Source organism: Pan troglodytes, chromosome 10 (genome assembly GCF_028858775.2).
Source record: "Pan troglodytes isolate AG18354 chromosome 10, NHGRI_mPanTro3-v2.0_pri, whole genome shotgun sequence".
Classification (NCBI taxonomy): Eukaryota; Metazoa; Chordata; class Mammalia; order Primates; family Hominidae; genus Pan; species Pan troglodytes.
The window spans coordinates 21,912,521-21,937,239 of record NC_072408.2 but is presented as its reverse complement, the minus strand read 5'-3'; the positions used below and the strand labels follow the sequence as shown (position 1 = coordinate 21,937,239).

The following is a 24,719-nucleotide window of genomic DNA, read 5'->3' as shown; positions in this document are numbered from 1 at the left end:
AAGGTAGGGAAAGGGCGAAGGCTAGAGTTAAGTGAAGAATCCCGTACGTAGAGTGACATCATAGAGGACTTTTGGCTGGTGAAAAGACCAGTCGGGAATAGAGCCAATATATATCAACCTTGCCACTCATGTAACTTAAAACCGACTGCATATGTATCCCCGTATTTCTTCTTCAAAACACTACTAACAAATAATAAATCACCGCCCATATAAGCAATCTGCGACTCTAATACGGGTGCTAATTTATTTGTTCGGGTGGTCTACAAACGTTCTGTTCTGCGTGTCTATTAAATTTCCACACGTACCAGGCGCTCACATGGGATAACCTGATGCCTACAAAGCGGATTAAACTCAGTGGCAAATGTTATCTGGGTATTCGTTTACACACGGAGACACCCCTAAAGGATCGCACCTGCTTGGGTCATAAGAAACAGAAAAATGCAAAAACTAAGGTAATTCCAAAAGACAGAACACGCAGAACGCTTCTTTATCTGCAGAATGTACCGTTCTCGGACGGCTCAACGTACCAGACTCCCAGCAACTACGTCAAGATGCCTCCAACTCGAGAGGCAGGACCGTCAGCCACTCAGTTAGCAGCTATCTTCTTCTAATTCCTATTGTACTAGATGAGCGCAATGAGGCGGGCTCTTAGCCGACAACCAACCAATTGAGTATTGTATGGAACCGGAAGAGACTCTGGTCCTGGAATTCTTGGGTATTCTCTATGGTTCCAGGGCCAAGCGGCGCTAAGAGAAGGCGGGACAGAGGAATGGGAAATGACGTGAGGAGTGCGGAGGGGCGCGAGGTTTCAAGATGGCGGTAGCTGAGGGGTTGACCGAGAGACCCAGTTGAAGGCCCTTACGAAGTGAAAGAGGCCGGGAATCGCCCCCTACCCGCTTCTCGTAGTCCTGGGAGCACAGCAGAAGTGTGAGTGTATTGAATTGATTTACTACTCTTCCTCACCTCTTTCGTCCCTTCCACGTCCCGCGCAGCGGCTTGGGGGACACCCAGCCCCTTTGCCCCGCTCCTCCTCTCCCTGGTTGAGGTCTCCCGGTTGCGGACTGGGCTATTCCTGGGCCTGGGGTGGCGCGGCGACCAGTGGTTGCGCGGTTGGCATCGCCCGTGTCGGTTGGGGCCGCTTCTCATGCACGTTGATTGGTAGCGTTAGGTTTGACATCTTGTACCTCGAGTCATGGTCGGTCAACCGTCGCTATGGTTTCGTCAGTTGCTGGTGTTGCCTCCTTTGGTGAACCTGGACCCTATCCCATTGAAGCTTCTTTGGCTGTTGAGAGTTACCCAACGGTTATTTGGCTTGATTTTCCAGTCGCCTCCGCTTGTAGACAAAAAACTAATCTGCAGACTTAAGCTCCAGTGTCTTCCGTAAAATTCTCTGTAATTCGTATCCGTTGTGTTTCATTTGTGGGGGAGGAGATTCAGAACATGAGCCTGAGGAAACTTGAGAAAGGAAAGCACAAACAACGCAGGCAATCAAAGATGGGAGAGCTTGTATTTGTACTGATTTTGCTTGTTTTCCTCCTTCCCTACCTCCTACTCCCTGCTGCTCTCCCACCCCCCTAACCCCCCCATCCCCAGTTTTTCTTAGAAGGAAACCACTTGACAGGGTGTATGGTAGCTAGGCCAGGAATATGGATCCATTATAAAGATTTTAGTTAAGTAGTGAGTCAAACATCACAGGATATTTTATTTGTAATCTCATTGTATCATCAGAGCTTTGTTATAAAGTAATCGATGTCCCCATTTTTTAGATGAGGAAGCTAAAAATCAGAGCCTTTGATACCGCTGTCTTGAAGTAATAGCCACCAGAACAGCTGTGAAACATCTGGCTTTCTGAAACATCTGGCTTTCGAGGCAGTTGGACACTTGGTGAAAGAGACATTAACTGTAATAAACTGAGCTGACAAAATCTTCCCTTTCTTACCTTTAAAAAGTGTCTACTTGCAAAAGGAAGCAAATTTGTCCGCCTTTATTACTGCAAAGACTGCGCTTCAAAAAATTAAGCCCCATTATTTTGGAATAAGAGGAAGAAGCCATGTAATAGGGTACTGTGTTAATAAAAGTTTTAGCTTACAAAATATTTTTTCCTCAAACAAAAATAAGTATTCCCTTTAGTTACCTTAAGAAATATATATTGGGAGTCAGGTCTTAGTAAGAAAAATATGTGTCTTAATATTTAAGTTTTGGGGAGCTCTCAGTATAGCACTAATTTCAAATATTTGCATTTTTAGTTGTGTTTTGAACTCTTGAGAGTCAAGCATTATATCTGAACTAGAACTGAATCTGAATTAAATATGCTTAAATTAATGAGTTTTTAGTGTCTTAGAAGTATTGAGAAGGTACAGCATACATGCCAAGAAAAACCATGGAGAGAGGCAAAGGTGAGGTATTTGTTTTGAGCCTAGATCCATTACCCCCATTCCCTTCTTATTCTTCTTTTACAATTACATGTTAATAAAGGGAGGTTATAGAAGAAGGACTAATGAATTCTGATGTTCATGGTTTGTGCCATATCGTTAAAGTATTTTCTAGTTGTTTTTTCATCAGTTGACAAAGTCAGTGCTGTGATCCATAAGAAAAAAGCTAAACTGATGACTTGAGGATATTCAAAGTGGTCTTCACACTCATCACATTTCTGAAGAATGATAGAGATCTAAATTTTCATGGTCAAGAAAGGTGATGCCATCTTTCTTGGACATTAAAGTCAAAACTAAGGAAAGAACAGTCTCACAGAATTTCTAATTAAAGGAATTTTTTTTCAGAGATTGGTAGGGACTAGAAAAAGGAAGAAATACATTTAGGAGATATAAGCTATTTCTTTGTCTTCACCTTCACAGGTTTTTCTTTTTTTAATGAACAAGTAAACCATACAAATTGTCAACATGGGACGGAGATCTACATCATCCACCAAGAGTGGAAAATTTATGAACCCCACAGACCAAGCCCGTAAGTGTCCATTAGTGTGGAATGATGAAGTAGGAGAGCGTTAAAAATTGCAAATATTAGGGAATTTCTTTCTCTGTGGCTTAATTACAAGACCAGCAGTGATAGGAGGAATAAATTGTATATTCAGTGTTTGTATGGGCACATTAAGACTTTAAATATGCAAAGAAATTAGTACCCGTATTTTATTTTTCAAATTTGATTGACTTGCAAAGTAGAATTGGCTGAAATCTTTCTTTTTATATTGGAAATTTTGAGCAAATTAGTTTTGCGAGCCCTTGTTTCGCATTTTATGTTATGTTTTTCCTTCAGATTCATAGTTGTTTTTAATGAAACATTAAACAAAAATGTCTTGACATTTTTGGTTGTCATAATTAGAGGGATGCTCTTGGCATGTAGTGGATAGAATCCAAAGATGCTGCTCTTTTACAGTGCATACTGTAACTTTCCACAATAAAGAATTACCTGTATTAAATTGGAGGAAATGCTAATGTTCAAGATTCAAAGATTTTATTATATCTCCCTCTCTCCTTTTAAAGGAAAGGAAGCCCGGAAGAGAGAATTAAAGAAGGTATGATTTTAGAGGCATCTTATAAAACTTTAAGTATTGTTTGGTACATCTTGTGATTTGTGATTAGTGGGTTTCAGAATAACATTTCTAATATTTTCTAGAAAAGGTACTTTATGCTTTTTATAAAAACTGTAAGATATACTAAGCCAAACTTTATTTAGGAACTGAAGTAATTTGCAGAGAAGCTCACTACAGGTTATAATGCCATTGTTTGATTACTTTTCCCAGTGAGTTAAAAAATACTTTTGAAAATAATTCTTTTTTTTACTCATTAAAACATAACTGTTTTAAAGTCTACTGATGAGGATGGAAATAAACATGATGCTAGATAGCTTTATCCATTTTCCTGATTAGCTGTCTATTACATATATTACATTAGCTTAAATATATATATGTAGGTTTATAATATTTATAGATATATTAGATTTATATATCCATTTTCCCAATTAGCATTCTCCTCTTAGCTGTTGAATTTGTGGCAAAGTACTTCAAAAGAATAAGAAAGGATTTGCCTTATAGTATTGTGCTTTATAGTATTATAGTATAATACATTGAAGCAACACAGATTTTAAATAATGTTCGATTGTGTTTTCATGTTTAGCATTAACTGCTGCAAAATTTTTAAATATTCTTTATATAATTTTAGAATTTAGCTTCAACCTTTGCTTTGGACTTCAACTAGCAGAGGTTTTACAACAAGGGGCAGGAACAATCACCCAAGGTCTTCAAGAACATAAGGGGTTAAAAAAAAGAAATTTAAAGTGTGTGTGTGTTTAAGTAACTGCTAAAGATCTCAGAGTTCAAAGAAATACTTTACTAAGAAAGCACATCTTAAAAATAGCATTTCTTTGTCTTTTTGACAAGTGTAAACATTTTTTTTTTTTTTTTTTTTTTTTTTTTTGAGACGGAGTCTCGCTCTGTCGCCCAGGCTGGAGTGCAGTGGCGCGATCTCGGCTCACTGCAAGCTCCGCCTCCCGGGTTCACGCCATTCTCCTGCCTCAGCCTCCCTGGACTACAGGCGCCCGCTACCACGCCCGGCTAATTTTTTGTATTTTTAGTAGAGACGGGGTTTCACCGTGTTAGCCAGGATGGTCTTGATCTCCTGACCTCGTGATCCGCCCGCCTCGGCCTCCCAGTGTAAACATTTTTAAGGCAAAAAATTACATAGCTGTTTCTGGTGGTTGAAACAAGTGATCAGAAGCCAAGGAGTTATTCTGTTTAGATTCTTAAAGGAAGTTGAAGTAAAACTCCTGAGTGCCTGACTTCTTGACATCTGCCCTTTTATTTTTCTAAGAACAAAAAACAGCGCATGATGGTTCGAGCTGCAGTTTTAAAGATGAAGGATCCAAAACAGATAATCCGAGACATGGAGAAATTGGATGAAATGGGTAAGAATTTACAAACAGGCAGCTATAACAGTCTGACACGTACAGAGGCAGGCAGGTAACGAGTGAAGCAGCATAGGCGTAAGTAAAACAGAACAGCATGATGGCATTCGATGCTTGGATTTAATGTTAGTTTCAGGGAGACAAAATGGAGTGCTAGAGGGCTGTTGCAAACTGGAGACCCCAGATACCAGAATAAGAGGGAAGCGATTATTTGGCTTTCAGTTAATTGTTATTGTGAGATAACAGAAGCACAGTTTGGCCAGCTTGCTTTTCGGGAGAAGACTTAATCTGATTTATGAAATAACCTTGGGTTTTTTGTTTGTTGTCTTTTATTTAATGTTGGCAACTACCATGTAAATCTAAGTATTAGGCCCCTGTGAATATAAGGCTATTTCCAATTTTTCCAATCAGAAGATCCAAAAAGATACTTATCCATTTAGTAAGGATATAGAAAAAAATCATCAAATACCTAAAAACCAAATAATAAAATACTATACCAGGATTCTCTGCCTTTTTCACATTTTATAGAATAATTTTATTCACTCTTCATATGCATTTTAAGTATCGCTGCTTTGTTATAATTGGAATCACATGAAATAGCTGCATGTTATCTTTTTTTGCATTTAAGTTTGAAAATCATTGATGTTGCCACTGGAAATTTTATCCTAACCCACAAATATCCATTCTGTTTAATATTAGAACATGTAGAATATTTTGTTTTTTTAATAGAAATTTTCAAACATGCAAGAAAATAAAATAGTCTAGTTAACTTCCATGTGCTTTTCACCTGTCAAGTTTCTGCCACTTTGTCTTCTACCCTTTGCCACTTTTGTAAAATAGCATTTTAAAGTGATCGTTACAAGTTCCATGTTTTGCCCAAAAACAGAGTAGTAAGTAAAAGAGATGGAATGAAACTCCTCAATGATACATTAAATGGGGTACAAAAAAAAAAATTCAGTCATGGCATTAGGCTATTACAAGGTTTCTGAAATAATGTGGGAGAATCTGTGCAGCTAGCCTGGCTAAGAGTTCTGGGTCAGGCTTCAGGATCCCAGATATTTCCCAGTTCAGTTGTAACTGATTCCACTTCCTGCCTCTAGTCTAAATATCAGCAGGGATAATTACTTTCCTTGGGGAATCAGGGAATCCTTCTTTAAATGACCCCAAATGTTATGTGTTGTTTTAAAAGGAGATAATAGTAATAACTGAGGTTTCTTGAGTAGTTGTCTTGCTATACACCTACGCACCAGTTTTTTTCCACCAGTTTTCTAATCCTCACAATTTTTTAGGGTAGGTGCACTGTCCCTATTATACAGGTAAGAAAACTCAGGCATGGAGAGATTACATAGCTTTCCTCAAGGTCACACTGCTATGTAGTGGCAAAGCTGAGATTAAAACTCAGGCATTCAGTGCTTTTACTAATCACACTAGGATTAGTATGGTGTAAGAATACGCCCTCTGGATTTGAATAAATTGCCAAGATTAATAATAGTTAATAGGATTTAAGGAAGAAGATAAACTTGTTATTCTTTTAAGAAAAAGGAAAGGGGTGAAGAGAATACTATTCATCAGGGGTCTAGTTACAATTTATAAAACTCAATACAGACTAGTTAAGGCAGAAAAAAGCATGCATTGGCTGTCTTAATTAAGAAGTCTTAACATAAAAAAAAGATGAGAAATCCCTGAGAGAAACTAGCCTCAAAATCCAGTCTCATCATCAGTACTGTCCATCTGTCTAGTCTGATGTCTGTTAGCCTCATTCAGCTTACTACTAATGAACTCCTTGGGATAGAAGGTGGAATATATGTGTGTAATTAGTGATGATTGAGAGACAAGGCCACAGGCAGCTCTAGGTTTGTTTTCTCTCTACATAACACATTCAGAAAGAAAATCTGAGAGCTTATCTCTCTCACATCTACATTTAAAATCTCAGGGAATGTTCTGGTCCCAGTTTGGATCATGTGCTAATTGATCTCTGAGTCATTCACTAAAAAGGAAGATGGGGGGATATGATTGACCAGGCAGGCCTGGAGGTCTTATTCTTGGGATAGAGGACCTGCAGTTAAGCCCCATATTGACACATGATTAGTTAGGGAGAGAAAGGATTGTATAGTAGCTAGGCCAGGAATACGGATCTGTTATAAAGATTATAGTTAAGTGGTGAGTCAAACACCACTGGATATTTTATTTGTAATCCCATTGTATCATCATAGCTTTATTACAAAGTGATTAACGTCTCCATTTTTTAGATGAGGAAGCAAAAAATCAGAGAATTCAAGTAAAATGCTTAAGATCTCAAAATTTGACAGGACTAATGTAGTAGGTAAACACAAATCTGACAGAATCTTCACCAGGTTTTCAGCACAGAGCAGTGAAAATTGATTTTTATTACAATGAAGATGAAAGTCAATTAGGTGGCATTTCTGAGAAAGGTAAAATTAGTGGCCATCTAAAAAGGGTGGGGATTTTAATAAATATTGTAGTTCTTCGAATAAAATTGAAAAGAGTATGTCTGGTGTCTAGATCTCTTAAAAATTTTTTAGCATATATGGAGGTTTTTATCATGTAACCTATTGATACCTAATTGAAGTGGCCTCTTATATTTAATTCCATAATCTACTTTTTCTCTTAGAGTTTAATCCAGTGCAACAGCCACAATTAAATGAGAAAGTACTGAAAGACAAGCGTAAAAAGCTGCGTGAAACCTTTGAACGTATTCTACGACTCTATGAAAAAGAGAATCCAGATATTTACAAAGAATTGAGAAAGCTAGAAGTAGAATATGAACAGAAGAGGGCTCAACTTAGCCAATATTTTGATGCTGTCAAGGTAATCAAGGTTTTTTTTTTGAGAGATAAACTAAAATATTATACAGATTGAGTATCCCTTATGCAAAGTGCTTGGGACCAGAAATGTTTTGGATTTAGGGTTGTTGGGTTTTTTTAATGTTTTGTTTTGTTTTTGTGTATATTTGCATATATTTTGGGGATGGAACCCTAGTCTAAGCATGAAATTTATGTTTCATATACACATAGCCTGAAGATAATTTTATAAATTTTGTGCATGAAACAAAACTACGACCCATCACATTAGGTCAGGTGTGGATTTTTCCACCATGGCATCATATGGGAGTCAAAAAGTTTAGGATTTTGGAGCATTTTAGATTTTCAGATTAGGGATGCTCAGCCTATACTTAGATTTAAAAAGTTGATGGGAGAATGTCATGTTGAACCTCTTCCTTATAGCAGTTTCTTCTAAAACTAAACATACACCTACTGTGTGAACCTGCAAATCTAATCCTCTTTATTTAAACAGAAGAAATTAATTCAAAAACTTGGATCAGCCTAAGTGTTCACTAATAGGATAATGGATCATTAAACTGTAGCATATTTATACAAATTTTATTGTTATTCAGCAATAAAAGGAATAATCTAATAAAACAGCATGGAATAAAAAAAGAAAAATTGTGAGTAAATCTCAAAAACATGCTAAGTTTATCTCATTGTTATGATTTCATTTTTATGAAATTCTAGAATAGTCACACATAATCTGTGCAGGAAAAAAAAATGTAGCCGTGGTTGCCTTGGGGGATGATATTAGAGATGGATTGGGAAGGAGTATGAGGTATATGCATTTGTCAAAACTTACTGAATTTGTACATTTCGTAAGTTTTACCTCAAAATAAAGATGGGAAAAAATCAAATGCTATAATTTCTGTAAAGGAGGTAATATGTCTCCCATTTTACAGATGAAGGCACAGGTTACCTTGCTTAGTCAAACTAAGCTAATACACAACAGAAATTCAACATAGGCAAGCTAATGAGCCCAACCTCCACCACTGGATATATACTATTTGTTAGTTGACATATATTATTTTTCTTTTTTTTGTTTATTTTTTGTTTTTGAGACCGAGTCTCACTCTGTTGCCCAAGCTGGAGTGCAGTGGCACCATCTTGGCTCACTGCAACCTCTGCCTCCCAGGTTCAAGCAATTCTCCTCCCTCAGCCTCCTGAGTAGCTGGACTACAGGCACACGCCACCACAACTGGCTAATTTTTGTAGTTTTATTAGAGATGGAGTTTCACCATATTGGCCAGGCTGGTCTCAAACTCCTGACCTTGTGATCGACCTGCCTCAGCCTCCCAAAATGCTCGGATTACAGGTGTGAGCTACCACGCCCAGCCTGACATGTATTTTTCTATCACCCTGCATATTAAATAGGGTAGCTCTGGTGCTAGATACTTGTAACAGTTGGCTTTCTCTAGACAACAGCTGTTTCGAATCATCCAAAAAGAATTACCTGATAAGAGGAGAAAAAAAACAGCTGGGTTCTGACGTTTTTAGAAGTAAAGATTTCTTTCAGTTCTTTGACAATGTGGAAGTATTGACGTAAGGTTATTTTTGTGGGGGTTTTTGGTGATATTTATGTTAGTTGGAAAGCATGTCCAAGTTACGAAACAGCTGACTTGTCATTTTTAGTGTTTAGTTAGTAGATGACTTTTTTATCATACTACTGAATGGTTCTCTCTGTTTCAGAATGCTCAGCATGTGGAAGTGGAGAGTATTCCTTTGCCAGATATGCCACATGCTCCTTCCAACATTTTGATCCAGGACATTCCACTTCCTGGTGCCCAGCCACCCTCTATCCTAAAGAAAACCTCAGCCTATGGGTAAGGAAGCAGTGTCACAATCAGAGCATTTAGAAAAGGCACAAGTTGACTGTCCAGTGCCAAAATTAATGCGGAGGGAAATAAAAGACAATATGGATGTAAACAGTGTGACATTTGATTAAATGTAAAATAAGAAATCCCTTGAAATTGTTTAGAAGAGAAAATAAATATCTCATTACTGTTAAGTGATTACTGTGGGGTTTTTTTTGTTTTTGTTTTTTTTTTAACAGACCTCCAACTCGGGCAGTTTCTATCCTTCCTCTTCTTGGACATGGTGTTCCACGTTTGCCCCCTGGCAGAAAACCTCCTGGCCCTCCCCCTGGTCCACCTCCTCCTCAAGTCGTGCAGATGTATGGCCGTAAAGTGGGTTTTGCCCTAGATCTTCCCCCTCGTAGGCGAGATGAAGACATGTTATATAGTCCTGAACTTGGTGAGAAGTGACTGTTCTTTTGCTTTTATAACTATCATTTTTTATGTTGGCCCTGTTTAACATATTGTTCACCACCCTCAGAACTTAGAAAGTAAATGAGAGGATATCATGTACATAACTAATATACATACAGTTGGATAAATCCTAGGATCTTCTCAAGTAAAAGCATCATACATAAGTATAGAAATGTTTATCGTGTTTTAAATTAGGCTTTTCCTGGAGATGTCATCACTCTTGCTGCTAATCCTTTAAGACTTGTATATCTGGTTCCCTTTTAGCTTTATTGTCATCAGACTAGAGCGTCATTGTATACATTCACTGACTGTGTATGTGTATACAAACATGATTGTTGCTAAAGGAGGAAATGGGTTTTCAAATTAGAACCTCTTTTTTAAAAAATCTTAAATTACCAAAAAGAAGTGTTTAAAATTATTGGCAAAGGAAAATTTTGTTAGACTGTATGAGTAGCTATATATACAAGAATTTTTTTTTTTTTTTTTGGTAAGAATTAAGTTGTTACAGTCTGAGTTGAATAGCATAATTTTCTGTATTTCTGGGTACCATGTAGTGGAGGGTCCAATCATACTACTTCTCCATGTTCCCTTCCCACTTCTCAGCCCAGCGAGGTCATGATGATGATGTTTCTAGCACCAGTGAAGATGATGGCTATCCTGAGGACATGGATCAAGATAAGCATGATGACAGTACTGATGACAGTGACACCGACAAATCAGATGGAGAAAGTGACGGGGATGAATTTGTGCACCGTGATGATGGTGAGAGAGACAACAATGAAGAAAAGAAGTCAGGTATGTGCAGATGAAGGATTCATGGTATTGATCAATAAAGAGAAAACAAGCTGAAGGTCCTAATTTATTAATGAATCTGTGAGAGTACTCTGAAATCTTTGGAAGTTGGGATCATAGCTGTGTTCATCTTATATATTAAAATTTTGAAAGTTTTTGACACAGTAAGTACTCAGTGGATGTTTATGAGGAAAAACATTAAACTGTATGTAATAAAAATGTCTATGTAATAAAGTTCACTTTGGGGTAAAAGGTATAACTATTCAACAGCATAAACGTATTATTATGGGTATGTTACAGGAAAGAAAGGAGAGTAGCCATATTAAGAAAAACATTGATGTTGTATTTTATAAATCAGTTTAAATATCTACCTTTGAAGCCCTTTTATGGTATCTTACATGAACCAGGATCATAATTATAACCCAGGTACACTCATGAGTGGAATCATGAAACATATCTATAATGTGTGTGTTTATTTGATTATTAAAAAATTCAAATAGGACATTTGTCAAGAAAATTTTAAGCATCATAATGGGTACTGACAGTGGAAAATGCACACCAATTCTGTCAAACCTCAGCAATTTTGGAGCTTCTTTTGGGATTGTTTATGTGGCCTACAACAGAATATTTATATAATACTATGTAATATTAATATTGATAATGACAAATTTTTCTCCTGCTGTGTCTTAAGAATCATGGTTGCAAGAACAAAAAAGCTGGTTAAAAATGATAGAGCTGGTAATGAAAGATTATTATAGAGGACTATTAGGTAGGAACTAGTACTGGAAAGTAGAAAGCCATTAGAGCCATGGCAGCTCCATTTTTTTCTGGGTCTGTGTGGTCTCTTGCCTTCTTTTCCTTTTATTCTGCCTACAGATTTTTTTTCTTCTTTTCCTTTTTTTTTTTGAGACAATCTCACTCTTGTCGCCCAGGTTGGAGTGCAATGGCACAATCTCAGCTCACTGCAACCTCCATCTCCTAGGTTCAAGCGATTCTCCTGCCTCAGTCTCCCAAGTAGCTGGGATTACAGGCACCCGCCACCACACCCAGCTAATTTTTGTATTTTTAGTAGAGACAGGGTTTCACCGTGTTGGCCAGGCTGGTTTCGAACTCCTCACCACAGGTGATCTGCCCCCCTCGGCCTCCCAAAGTGCTGGGAATACAGGCATGAGCCACCGACCCAGCCAGATTTTTCTTATATATTCTCATCAACACACATGTTCTGAAAATGGCCGTCCCAACTCTGAGTTGATATTCACTCAGCTAATATTTATTGAGTTTTTACTATATACGGCATTTTTTCTAGGCACTAAGGATACAGGGTAAACAAAACTAAAGTTCTGTTCACATGGAACTATTCTCCTAAAATGTTTACCAACTAAAAATACTCCTATCCAGTGTCTAATGGATAGCTTTTGTCAGTTAAGTTCTTTTTATTCTTAGCTTGCTAATAGGTTTTTTTTAATCATAAATATTTTTTAGGTATCTGTTGGGATGTAACTTTTTTTGTTTTTTTTTAAGTTCTTTAGTGAATTAGATTGCTGGCTTTTAGAACACTTGGATTCAACTTGCTTATATTTTTTTTCCTTTTTGTAAATTTTAATTTTGATAGTTTTTGGAGAACAGGTTGTGTTTGGTTACATGGATGAGTTCTTTAATGGTGATTTCTGAGATTTTGATGCATCCCTCACCCAAGTAGTGTATATACTGTACCCAGTTTGTAGTCTCCTTTCCCTCACTCCCCTCCCACCCTTCCCCACTGAGTCCCCAAAGTCCATTGTATCATTCTTAGGCTTTTGCATCCTCATATCTTAGCTCCCACTTATAAGTGAGAGCATACAATATTTGATTTTTCATTCCTGAATTATTTCACTTAATTGCCTCCAACTTCATCCAGGTTGCTGTAAAGGCCATTATTTTGTTCCATTTTATGGCTGAGTAGTATTCCATGGTGGATATATACCACATTTTCTTTAACCACTGGTTGGTTGATGACATTTAAATTAGTTTCATATTTTTGCAATAGCAAATTGTGCTGCTATAAACATGTGTAACTTGCTTATATTTTATGTTGGCCAGTAGATGAATTTTGGTATCATGGTTAGGCTAGTTTCATGAGTTGGGTAACATTTCATCTTTTCCTATGCTCTTTATCAGATTTCTGTAACTTAATGTTTGGCTGAATTTCCTCCTAATATTATTTGTAGCCTTTAAGGAGTAGATCTTCAACTACCATTTAAGTTTTGTATATTCTGGGCTTATCACTTCTTTGGCCAACTTTAGTAATTTATATTTTCTTGAAAATTGTTTTTATCTGGGTGTTCGTATCATTAGTATAGCTATCTCATCCTGCACCTCTGCCAAGTAGTGGGTAGCAATCATATCTAGTACTTTATAGTGCTACGTAGTAAACATTTACTGAATTTTGTTGATGCCAATCTACTCCACTCCCTCCTTTGTCCCCTTAGGTCTGAGTGTACGGTTTGCAGATATGCCTGGAAAATCAAGGAAGAAAAAGAAGAACATGAAGGAACTGACTCCTCTTCAAGCCATGATGCTTCGTATGGCAGGTGAGGCAGGGAAAAAATAGTGAATCACCTTTTGGTGTATCCTCACGCTAATTACTTTACATACGTTTTTCCATTAAGTATCTCAGCAACCTTCAAGTAAGTAATAAGTCCTTGTTTTACAAAAATAAGGTTTGGAACCATTATATAGGCTGCCTAAAGTTACACAGCAAGTAAATGGTGGGGCTGGCATTTAAATATTGGTCTGTCTGGTTTTAAAGCCTGAGTTCATTCCACTATGCTGCATTAACATAGATGAGTAGAATGTTATTTCTTTCACATCTAAGTATTTTATTGAAGAAGACTATTTGGTTTTTAATTTTGAGAACACATTTATTAACCATGTGTATTCAGTCATTGCTGTTCTCCAAACTGTAAGAAAATGAATCAACTCCATTTACTGGGTTTAAAATTTCTTTCAGGTCAAGAAATCCCTGAGGAGGGACGGGAAGTAGAGGAATTTTCAGAGGACGATGATGAAGATGATTCTGATGACTCTGAAGCAGAAAAGCAATCACAAAAGCAGCATAAAGAGGAATCCCATTCTGATGGCACATCCACTGCTTCTTCACAGCAGCAGGCTCCGCCGCAGTCTGTTCCTCCTTCTCAGATACAAGCACCTCCCATGCCAGGACCACCACCTCTTGGACCACCACCTGCTCCACCATTACGGCCTCCTGGGCCACCTACAGGCCTTCCTCCTGGTCCACCTCCAGGTAAACACTTACATAATGTGAATAAAGTTTAAATGAGGTTAGAATGAAGTCATTCCAAAAAATACTATGTGTTGTTAGTGTTCATGTTTTCTTGTTTCCTCCTAATTGGATTCTCTTAAGATGTGAAGGATTCTCAAAGGACAAGTAAAGCTTGTTCATTCCCAAACCATTGTTTGCAACTCATAGTTCTACTGACAGCCACCTGTTTTTCTCCAGAGCACTCTTGTTTTCACAGTTTTTCTTATTACAGCAGACAGAAACTTGAACATGTAATGGAGGTTTTCTTTAGTATTGCTTTTTAGTATGATAGGTTGACCTAGCTCTAAATTGGCAGCAGGTGGGAGTAAGACACAGTTAATAATGTCTTGTGTTCTTAGGTTAGGAATGTTGAATGTCAGTGTAATCTCCATAGTTTTTTAGTTGTAGTTCTTTTTTAGAGGCAAAGGTGATTAGTCTGTTTATTAAGTGTTCAGCTTGAAAGTATAAAAAGATTATTTATGAAATGAAGCAACAGAGAACTTTTCAGCTATTTGTGATTTTAGTCCTTCATCCTATTGTCAGCCTACTAAGTTTTCTTTAGTTGAGCTAATCATTTTCCGATTGGTGCAAAGCAAAGTTACCTATTTTATGTCATTCTTAGTGGTCTTTGTCTATATATTCATGAGTTTCAAGGGGTCCTTAAAGCATTGTGTTTTATATTCCATTTTCAGCTTATACTGGAACCATTTAAGAATTCTTATCACCTTTGTATATTTCCAACATTGTGGAGCTGTGATTGAGTATGCTTTTTGTCAGTGTTGGGAAATAAAGTGAAAAGATCCACAACAAATCCAGTACCATTTTTCTGGTGCTCAGATATATTTTTTTTTTCAAGACGGGGTCTCGTTCTGTCACCCAGGCTGGAGTGCAATGGCGCAATCTCAGCTCACTACAAGCTCCGCCTCCCGGGTTCACACCATTCTCCTGCCTCAGCCTCCCGAGTAGCGGGGATTACAGGTGTCTGCCACCATGCCCGGCTAATTTTTATGTATTTTTAGTAGAGATGGGGTTTCACCATCTTGGCCAGGATGGTCTTGAACTCCTGACCTTGTGATCCACCCACTTCAGCCTCCCAAAGTGCTGGGATTACAGGCATGAGCCACCATGCCCGGCTGTACTCAGATATTTATTGAATGAATTCTGTTTCCATGTATGTTTCATTAACTTCTTGAAGTTAATCTGATTTCAGGTTAAAGTCAAACCATATTTGAGTTACTTTTAAGCCATAATTATTACTTAGTGTACATTTGTGTGACATTTATCATTTTTCTCTTTTCAGGAGCTCCTCCATTCCTGAGACCACCTGGAATGCCAGGACTCCGAGGGCCCTTACCCCGACTTTTACCTCCAGGACCACCACCAGGCCGACCCCCTGGCCCTCCCCCAGGTCCACCTCCAGGTCTGCCTCCTGGTCCCCCTCCTCGTGGACCCCCACCAAGGCTACCTCCCCCTGCACCTCCAGGTGACGCTTTCAATTTCTATAATAAAAACTTAGCCTGCTGTTTATTTAATTTGCTCTAAGACATATGGTCACATTTCAGTATTCTGAAATCTGAGGTCATCTTACAGTCAGTGGTGGTTTTTAAGTTGCCGTTGACCTGGCTTGAAGTACAGTTCTTCCAGTGGGTATTTGCACTTGGTTCACTTGAGGAACTTGTAGCCAGAGAACATGGGATTAAATTCTCTATTTGCTAATTTTTTGGTTTTAGTTGTAGTTACGAAGCCGTTTCATGCATCTGCATGAGTACCAACTTAAAGTTTAAAGTTAGAGTGTTTTTTTCCCTTACCTCTACCTAATGTCAAGGTTAGACATGCAGATTTTCTTGTGGGCTTGTTTTATGTGGTAGGTATATTTCTAGTTTACAACACTGAAATGTCCCAGTTTCATGTGAATATCTGCTTTTCAGTGCCCCAGCTGGGGCTTTTTTTTCCTCTCTCTCAGTGGTACACAGAATAATTATGAGTTTGTAATCAATAGGATCTTAGATTTGATAAAATATGGTACTTAATATTTCATTTAAAAGTGGTATTTGAAGAACTGAAATCTGCAGTTCTTGGTATATGAATATTGTGTATGTCTGAACTGTCTATAGGACATGAGTTCTTTTCCAGTAATGATGACAGATTGTGATTAGTTGCATTCTCTTACTCCATGTGCATTGTTTTTTTCTTTGAGACAGAGTTTCGTTCTTCTTGCCCAGGCTGGAGTGCAGTGGCGCGATCTCAGCTCACTGCAACCTCCGCCTCCTGGGTTCAAGCAATTCTCCTGCCTCAGCCTCCCAAGTAGCTGGGATTACAGGCGTGCACCACCACGCCCAGCTAATTTTGTATTTTTAGTAGAGACAGGGTTTCATCATGTTGGTCATCAGGCTGGTCTCGAGCTCCTGACCTCAAATGATCCACCCGCCTCAGCCTCCCAAAGTGCTGGGATTACAAGTGTGAGCCACCGTGCTCGGCCTCCGTATGCATTTGATGACCAGGGTTAAAATTTTATTTCCTGCCCATTGACCTTTTTGTGCAGGGGAAATGGTATGGAATATAATGCATGGGGATCAGTCTCCTGACCTTGTCCTTACTAATATCTGCACTATGCAGCTGGAATAGAATCTTGGGATGTGAGATTTGAGATAGTAATTTGAAACCAGTTGATGTCCCTTTATATTTTAAAGTAGGATGTTATTTAGAGAAGAAGAGAACATAATACTGTAAGCACAGGAATATAGGCTGAAGGTAAATACTGTTGTATAATAAAATATTCCTGAGTTTCAAATTGCAACCAATATGAATTCAGCTTATTTTCTGTAAGTTGTTATCCATTTATTTAAAAATTGGCAACCAATATTTAAATGTCCTTAATAGTAGTTAAATTTTATTAGTTCTTACAGTATTCATCTCGCCTATTTTATTCATTTAGGTATTCCTCCACCTCGTCCTGGCATGATGCGCCCACCTTTGGTGCCTCCCCTTGGACCTGCCCCCCCTGGGCTGTTCCCACCAGCTCCCTTGCCAAACCCTGGGGTTTTAAGTGCCCCACCCAACTTGATTCAGCGACCCAAGGCGGATGATACAAGTGCAGCCACCATTGAGAAGAAAGCCACAGCAACCATCAGTGCCAAGCCACAGATCACTAATCCCAAGGCAGAGATTACTCGATTTGTGCCCACTGCACTGAGAGTACGTCGGGAGAATAAAGGGGCTACTGCTGCTCCCCAAAGAAAGTCAGAGGATGATTCTGCTGTGCCTCTTGCCAAAGCAGCACCCAAATCTGGTCCTTCTGTTCCTGTCTCAGTACAAACTAAGGATGATGTCTATGAGGCTTTCATGAAAGAGATGGAAGGGCTACTGTGACAGCTTTTGATGCCAGAACAGGCTTCTGTTCACAACAGTGGCCCATGGAGAAAGAGGCTCTTATTAAACTTAGATGAAAGAGCTGCTTCCATTGTCAGGGTATTTTCTAATTTCAGTTCAAGGAATATCCTAAAATTTAGCCTTGTTCAGAATTTACTGCACATAAAAAAGGGTATTTCATCCAGAATAGATCAGTTATTGAAGCAGTGCTGCTAACATCCATTCCCTTTCATACCACCATTTTCACCCTGTTTCTTCCCCTCCTCCAGTTCTTTGGAAATTTGTGATCGGGGGATCTTAGTTGCTTATTTGTTTTGACTCTTGTGTGCTGTGGGCACTGGAGTAGAGATTTCTGGAGGAAAAAAACAGTTTATTTCATCTTGCCTTTTGTGTTTGAGTTATTTTTAATATTTTCCTGTAAATATTTTGTAATATTTTACTTGTAATGAAATGGATCACAATGTCATTTCCTAATACAAGGCAGGATATGTGGGAAGAAAATGTACAATTATTTGATTAAAATTATTTCCCACTGACCTAAACTTTCAGTGATTTGTGGGAAAAATAAATAAATGTTCTACACCAAGATACTCTGTGTTACTGATAATATGTAAACATAATACCTATTTTATGGACAGAAAAAGTTAAATATTTAAAACTTGGGTTTTTAAGGAACTTTCTGGTACAGAATGAGAATCTTACTGAAAACATGGTAAAAACTATATTTTAAATTTTAAGGGATTAAAAGGAGTAATTATTTCCCTTTAAGATTGTCATACTGGCTTTAGAGAAACTGAGAGGTGTTAAGAATAGTATGGTTTGGCTTTTATTATTTAAAAGATGTCTTACCTTCAGTGGTTACTTATTCCAGAGCTTCTTGAACTGATACGAGTTGAATGGCAAAAGTCATTTTAAACCATTTTTAAGCTATAAAAGAATCAGAAGAGGTTAGCTTTTTTTCCTTTCTGAATTGGTGGGTTTTGTGTGCTTTTATATTAAAATATGAATGAATAAGAGTGCTTAACATTAATTTGCATTTATACCATTTTCTTTACAAAGTGCTTTAATGTAAACTCATCTACCAATGTAGACTAACTCAGTCTACTAAGTTTAATGTTAATTTAATGACTAACTCATCTACCAATTAACCCTATAGATAACTTTTCTGGGTATTTTCCCCATTTTACATTAGAGAGTATGGAAACTTAAAAAGGACTCGTGATTTATCCAGTGATCCAAAGTGTGTATTTCATAAACACATACACACAGTGCGTGCATTGTTTAGGCATACGTTACTTTCCACAGTATCTCAAATGCCTTTTACGTGAATCCCATACTATCAAAAATTGGTGATAACCTAAAATGTAGTGCAATAATACAATAAGGCATTTATTTTCTTAGAGTTGAGTTGATGGATTTTTAGATTTTTATTCAAGATCTTTTGTTTGTTTGGCTTTGCTTGGAAGATACTGATTTATTCTTTCATATTAAAGCAAATCCTGCCAAAGCACTAAATAGACCGTTTTGGGTTGGTTTTTTAGTGTAATATTAATACGGGTCCACAGGTGAATTGAGTCTGATTGTTCAGATGTAAGGATTGAACCTTATGTTATCAATCCTTGACACCATCCTTGATAACTTATGGATATCAAGGATCAAGCCATATGGTATCAATATTGTTATTCAGCATAAACAGAATTATTTCCCAATACTTGATCTGAAATATTTTTAATGGTCTTACTTGAAACTTATATTCTTTCTGGGAGTGATGTTTTTATCATTTTTCCATGGAGACAGGTTCTCGCTCTGTTGCCCAGGCTGCAGTGCAGTGATGTGATCATAGCTCACTGCAGCCTGAAACTCCTGGGTTCAAGTGATCTCTGGCCTCAGCCTCCCAAGTAGTTGGAACTTCAGATACGTGCCACCACAACCAGCTAATTTATTTTTTAGAGATGAGGTCTCGCTATGTTGCCCAGTCTGGTCTCCTAGCCTCAAGTGATCTTCCCATCTCAGCCTTCAGTTGGAGATTTCTGATTTATGTTAATATAAGAAAGCTGTTGATAGTTTATCATAAAGGCATTTCCTTATATTGCTAGTATAATTTTCTGAAAATTAGTGGTAAGATGTGACAATACATCAGCTGCATCCACAGGAAAGGGGAATTAATTAGTTCTGATTCTGGGTACACTTGTTATGATCATAATTTACATAATATTTTCATGAAAATGGTCAGCTCACAGCTATGAAATGTAAATGATAGAAATCTTTAATCATGTATATGGATAGACTTGTTACTATTTCCTTATCAAAGTGTCACTTTAGGGACAGCAGTTGCCCCTTTAAGGATCACCACAATAATACTCTGCCATGTCATGGAATCAGCATGAAGCCCTGGATGCTATCCAAGATTCTGTTTCAGTTCTCATTTTGTATATTCTTGTTTGTGCTCTTGATTAAAATATCTCCTTACATATAGCTGGGAAGGGTTATTTATAAGTATTTTTTAAATCATTTTTATTGCATTCAAGTAATTCTTCAGGCCCAGAAGATGGGACAATCGCTACCCATATAGAACTGAACAGTTTTATCCCTAACTCAAACTACAACGGATCTAACGTCTGAAAATGTTCCTCAGCCAGTTTGGAAGACTCGCCTTATTTCAGGACTACTGGGGCTCAAAGCTGTCACCAAGCAGAACTACACATAATTTCTTCATATACAGATCCTAGATCCAGGAAGGTATTAATGAGTTGCTGGAAAACATATTTTTACGTTCTCAGAAATAAGAGCTTTTGGCAAAAGTCAGAACCAGAACTTCTGCGAAGCCAAAAGAACTGTCTCCCAGCTTTTTTCTCTAAGAAGGCCTCGTAGTTTATGAAGGAAAGAGGACAGAAGGCAGGTGGCTATGTTCTGGGTGAATGGAGGGATTTTAATTGGTAGACTTTTGCTGAGGGGCAATAGCCAATAGGGAGAGGGTGGAGAATGATGGGGTAATTGATGGAATGACGTACTTGAGGATCTGGGGACATCAGAGTCAGAGTTTATGAAGTTTACTTATTCTATAGACAGTTACCGTCCAACAACTGAGCTAGGTGCTGGGAATACAGTGGTGAGCTAAATCAAGTAAGGTCCCTACCCTCATGGACCTTAGGGAAATTCAGGGAATAAACTTCATTGTCTTTATCTGTCTCAAATCTTGAGTACAATACTTAACTAATGCTAAATTTTTAAAGAATCGTTAACTTTATGAACAATTTGGGGGAAAAATCAGCTATATATGCCATGTGCCAGTGAAGACATATTCATTTTACGTTTATAATTTTACATGTTAACTTTTTTAAAGATTTTTTTAAAAATTGAATATTTTCTCTGTAAGTTTAGAAATATTAAATATACACTGTGGGTCTACTGGTGCTGCAACCAAATAGAGAAAGTATGTAATTTAAATAAATCAGAAGTCTGCAAAGAAGTTTGAAGACCATGGGTCCCCAAACACATTTTTCCTTGACATGTTATTCCAGTCACAGAGTATTTCCCTTCCAGGCATATTAAGCTTAAAAATAAGCTGTGTTTTTAAAATTGTAAAATACCACGATAAATCCATTTTTAGTAAGAATTACACCACTTCTGCAGGAGATAAATACATGCAGAATTAACACTTTAAAAATGCTGTAAGAAATGTAAAAAATATTTTAATGGCTTTTGTAACAGTATTTTGTGAAGAAAGAATACCACAGAGTTTCTAGCCATAGAATCTCTAGAAAAATATACAGTCCAAGGAAGAACAGAATTAACTACACTGTTCATTATTACTGTCTATACCCAGCAATCTTGATCCCAATAAAATGGGGAGTGAGACAAAAAAGGAAGATGACAGCCAAAGTTTAGGCAGGAAGAGGGGGAAACATATCTCTGAAATCCTGTCTGATTTTATAAAACACACCACCCACAAATGAAAAAGCCATATTATTTTTATGAAGGCTGAACTTCTTTGTAAAAGTAAAAAAGGGCTTCAGCAACTTATTGCAAAGAAAACCATACCTTCAAAGAATGTTTGATGCCTTTCTTGATTGAAAAGGGAAGTAAAACCCAGGCCAAGTACAAATCCAACATCTCCCCCTAAGACTGTTCTTACTGCATAATAACCCAGACCAAAGGAGGAGGTATTTTTAAATTCACACTTGTACCCTCAAAGTTCATTTACAAAATACATGTTCATGGGGAAAAAAAAAAAAACAAACAAACTTGTATTTGAAGAAATAATTTTAAGACAGATTGTTTTAAAACTGAAGGGTTAACCTTAAAAAGTATCTGTTTGAAATAACTGATGTTGTTCTGCTAGTTTTTTTATGGGAAAAAAAACTAGCAGAACAACATCAGTTATTTCAATAGATGCTTTGTGGTTTGGGGAGCCTTGTATTCTTCATTTTTGTTTCCACAGATAGACTGGAACAGGGATCAGCAAACTTTCTGTAAAGGGCCAGATGGTGAGTATTTTGGGCTTTGTGAGCTATACAGTTTCTGTCACTACTCTGGTTTCCTAACATGAAACCTGTACTGAAGGCAGGTAGCCTACCTTACTTGGTGTCCAAATGGAAATACGCCCTTTCTTCCTGCAAGGTTTCTCTACAGGGCCCTCTACTGAGAAAACTTCTCAGAGCCGAATTTGAAGTTTTAATTTGGAGCTCAGAACCAATAAATTCATAACTGGCACACATGAATCCAAAGAAAACTCAGTGGTCTTTACTTCTACTATCACAACGTTTTAAAACAATTCTTAGCACAGGTTCCTTTGGCAAAAACAAATGGAATATTTCTCAAGCACCTTTTGGCAGGGGCTACTAGCTAGTACTGTTAGCTTATGTGTGCTAGCTAATATAACTGTGTGTGTCACTTTTCTTGAAAAATCTCAAAGGAACTTTAATTAACTGGCAAGCTCCACAACAGAAGTATGTTAAATAGAACAAAGCTAAGAACTAGGAAGTAAGCAAAAATGCTCCAAGAAACTGCCAGAGACAATGGTACTCACCAAAATATTTCATCTTCTCTTCTATATTTCCTGGGCTTCTTTGCAGTTAGATTAAGCCTGAGCTAGTTCTAGTGGATGGGCTGAAGCAAAAAAGAGGTTGTGAGTTCTCTGTGCCCTTGTACCCTGCTGGAAGAGACAAGAGAGAGTTTTGTATGGCTGGTGAGTGGTATAAAGAATGGCAGAAGAACAGGCTGGAATCTGTAAAGCTATAAATTTTATAGACTTCATTTAAGGACTACTCTTATGACAGTTTTGCAACACAGAGGTTTCATCTGGACTGTTTGCTGTTGCTAGAACACTCTGTATATCAAGGTTTTTGTGAGGAGATAACCTTAATCATGTTGTAAAACGTCCAGTGACACTCTTTCCCCAGCAATGGATGCATGCTCATATTATATTTGGACAACTAAGAGGTCTGCCCTCCTAACGCCCTCTTTATACTTTTCTACCCTGCTGTATGCCTCCAGAAGGCTAAACTGTAGATAGGGCATCAATGGGCTTTCTTTTGTCTTCCATTTGGGCTGGGCAATGGGAAACAGGATATTGGAAGAAGGGAGGAAAGTGAGGTCATGGTATTTACCTAATATATACGTTTAAATAAATATAAGTAATATGCACATATAGATATAAAAAATTTAAAGCATGATTTATTATGAGGAACACCTGGAATACCATGTTCAAGAAACAAGGACATTCTTACCCTATGTGAAGACATGGACAAAAAGATACATTCAAGATAGAAAGTTACTTGATAAACATGAAAATGAGGATTTTGTTAGCGGATATGGATGCTTAAAATATGTAAATGTGTAACTGAACTACTCGAAGACAGTAGCTCCCTCTTTTGCATGATGCTTGGACACTGCCAACATTTGCCTTGAGATGTATTTGTCTACTTCCACCGCTGAGCAACCACTCTTCCGGGTGTCACATTATTTTTTAAGCTAATGAGCAAGGGAAAAGCAGCCCATGACAGACAGCAACTGACCTGGACTATCAGCTAGGCTGTGCTGTTGCTAGGAGTTGGCCTGACACAGCTACACTGTGGTGATCTGTTGAACATAAACAATTCACAGAACACTAACACAAGACAAGGCTGTGAAAAATCAAATTAAAAAAAGACCATTCTGTAATCATGTCTGAACAGAAACAAAAACATGAACATTGTCCAAACAACAAAAATGAACAAAAACCCGCTATCCTGACTAATATGCATTAGCATATTTACCAATGACAGCTTTAGTTTCACTTCATTCTGCACATTACAGCATTCCTTGCACCCTACTTCCTGACAGGATGCAATTCTGAGCAAAGCCCCCAAATCAACTAACACAAACCCAAATCCTGTAATACACCCTAACAGCCTCTTACTGAGACACCCCACATTTCCCCATGGAATGTGTTCCCCCTTGCTGCAAAGAGAAATAAATCCAACTTGTTCAACTACGAGTATGTTCCTGATGGTCTTGGGCTGGAGGACACAGACAAAAATACAGGTTTGGCCAAAGCTCTCATTGCTTGCACCAGGACTCTCAACGCAGTGCACACATCTGAGACCTCTTGTGACTTAATGTTTATGAGGTGCCACTTGCTCATGGCTGGGAAGTAAGTTCACATTGAACTGAGTTCCTATATTCTGTTGAAGCACTTCAGTGTTGACTTTATGTGTTTCCCTAGGAAGACGGTCTCTTGGAATTTTTTAAATTATCCAATCAGATTTATATTCTTTCATCAAACCATTTTTAGTCTTCTATTCCTTGCTTCTACTGCTTGCTTAATATTTAGTGTTGTCCACAGGGAAAGTTATAAACATAGTTCTGATAAATCTGTTTGCAAGTGACCTCCAAGTGCTAATGAGTTCAGAAGGTCTCCAGACCAGACATCTGAGGATAAATTTTGCCTGGGGTTACCATTTCCAAACCTGATTAAGATGTCTTCCTCAGTCTTGTCTATGTGCGCCTGAGAACTGGACTATTTTGTTTTGTCTGCCTGGACTAATAGCTGGCCCATGGCCAAACTCTGGGGGTTAGAGGTTACACATCTTTACATACCACTGCATTTCTCCTAGTCTTCACAATTTAAAACTGCACTTCTTTCAGGCCAAACACATGCTTTCTTCATGATGTCTCACTACAAGGCTAATCTGTACACTTCCATCTCTAATACGCACCATTTCATCAGGGATATTTAGGAATTGT

At 37.8% G+C, this 24,719-nt stretch overlaps 2 protein-coding genes across 4 annotated transcripts in view; one reads left to right on the top strand and one right to left on the bottom strand.

Moving 5' to 3' along the window:
- The window catches only part of PDE6H (phosphodiesterase 6H), a 203,421-nt gene extending 202,034 nt beyond the window's left edge, over positions 1 to 1,387 (bottom strand). For 2 of the 3 annotated variants that reach the window (XM_063786379.1, XM_063786381.1), the window contains exon 1: positions 964 to 1,295. In XM_063786379.1, coding sequence (XP_063642449.1) covers positions 964 to 1,146 — 183 coding nt within the window. In that variant the 5' untranslated portion in view covers positions 1,147 to 1,295. Of the gene's footprint in view, positions 1 to 963 lie in introns of all 3 variants that reach the window. The other variant, XM_063786378.1, reaches the window with a different exon arrangement.
- WBP11 (WW domain binding protein 11) lies at positions 55 to 18,078 on the top strand. Its single transcript, XM_520761.8, has 12 exons — positions 55 to 927; positions 2,853 to 2,961; positions 3,498 to 3,529; positions 4,824 to 4,917; positions 7,550 to 7,746; positions 9,453 to 9,586; positions 9,817 to 10,016; positions 10,634 to 10,825; positions 13,291 to 13,392; positions 13,812 to 14,105; positions 15,424 to 15,606; positions 17,059 to 18,078. The coding sequence occupies exons 2-12, from the start codon at positions 2,898 to 2,900 to the stop codon at positions 17,490 to 17,492; spliced, it is 1,926 nt and encodes a 641-aa protein (XP_520761.2). The 5' UTR covers positions 55 to 927; positions 2,853 to 2,897; the 3' UTR covers positions 17,493 to 18,078.
- Positions 18,079 to 24,719: the final 6,641 nt, after the last annotated feature.

What these genes read in the sequence shown, in the direction of transcription:
- WBP11 (XM_520761.8), top strand. Translation starts at nt 2,898, where the DNA reads ATGGGACGGAGATCTACATCATCCACCAAGAGTGGAAAATTTATGAAC. An exon ending in GGAAGAGAGAATTAAAGAAG is followed by an intron (nt 3,530 to 4,823) that starts GTATGATTTTAG and finishes TATTTTTCTAAG; the next exon opens with AACAAAAAACAGCGCATGAT. An exon ending in TCCTCCTGGTCCACCTCCAG is followed by an intron (nt 14,106 to 15,423) that starts GTAAACACTTAC and finishes TTCTCTTTTCAG; the next exon opens with GAGCTCCTCCATTCCTGAGA.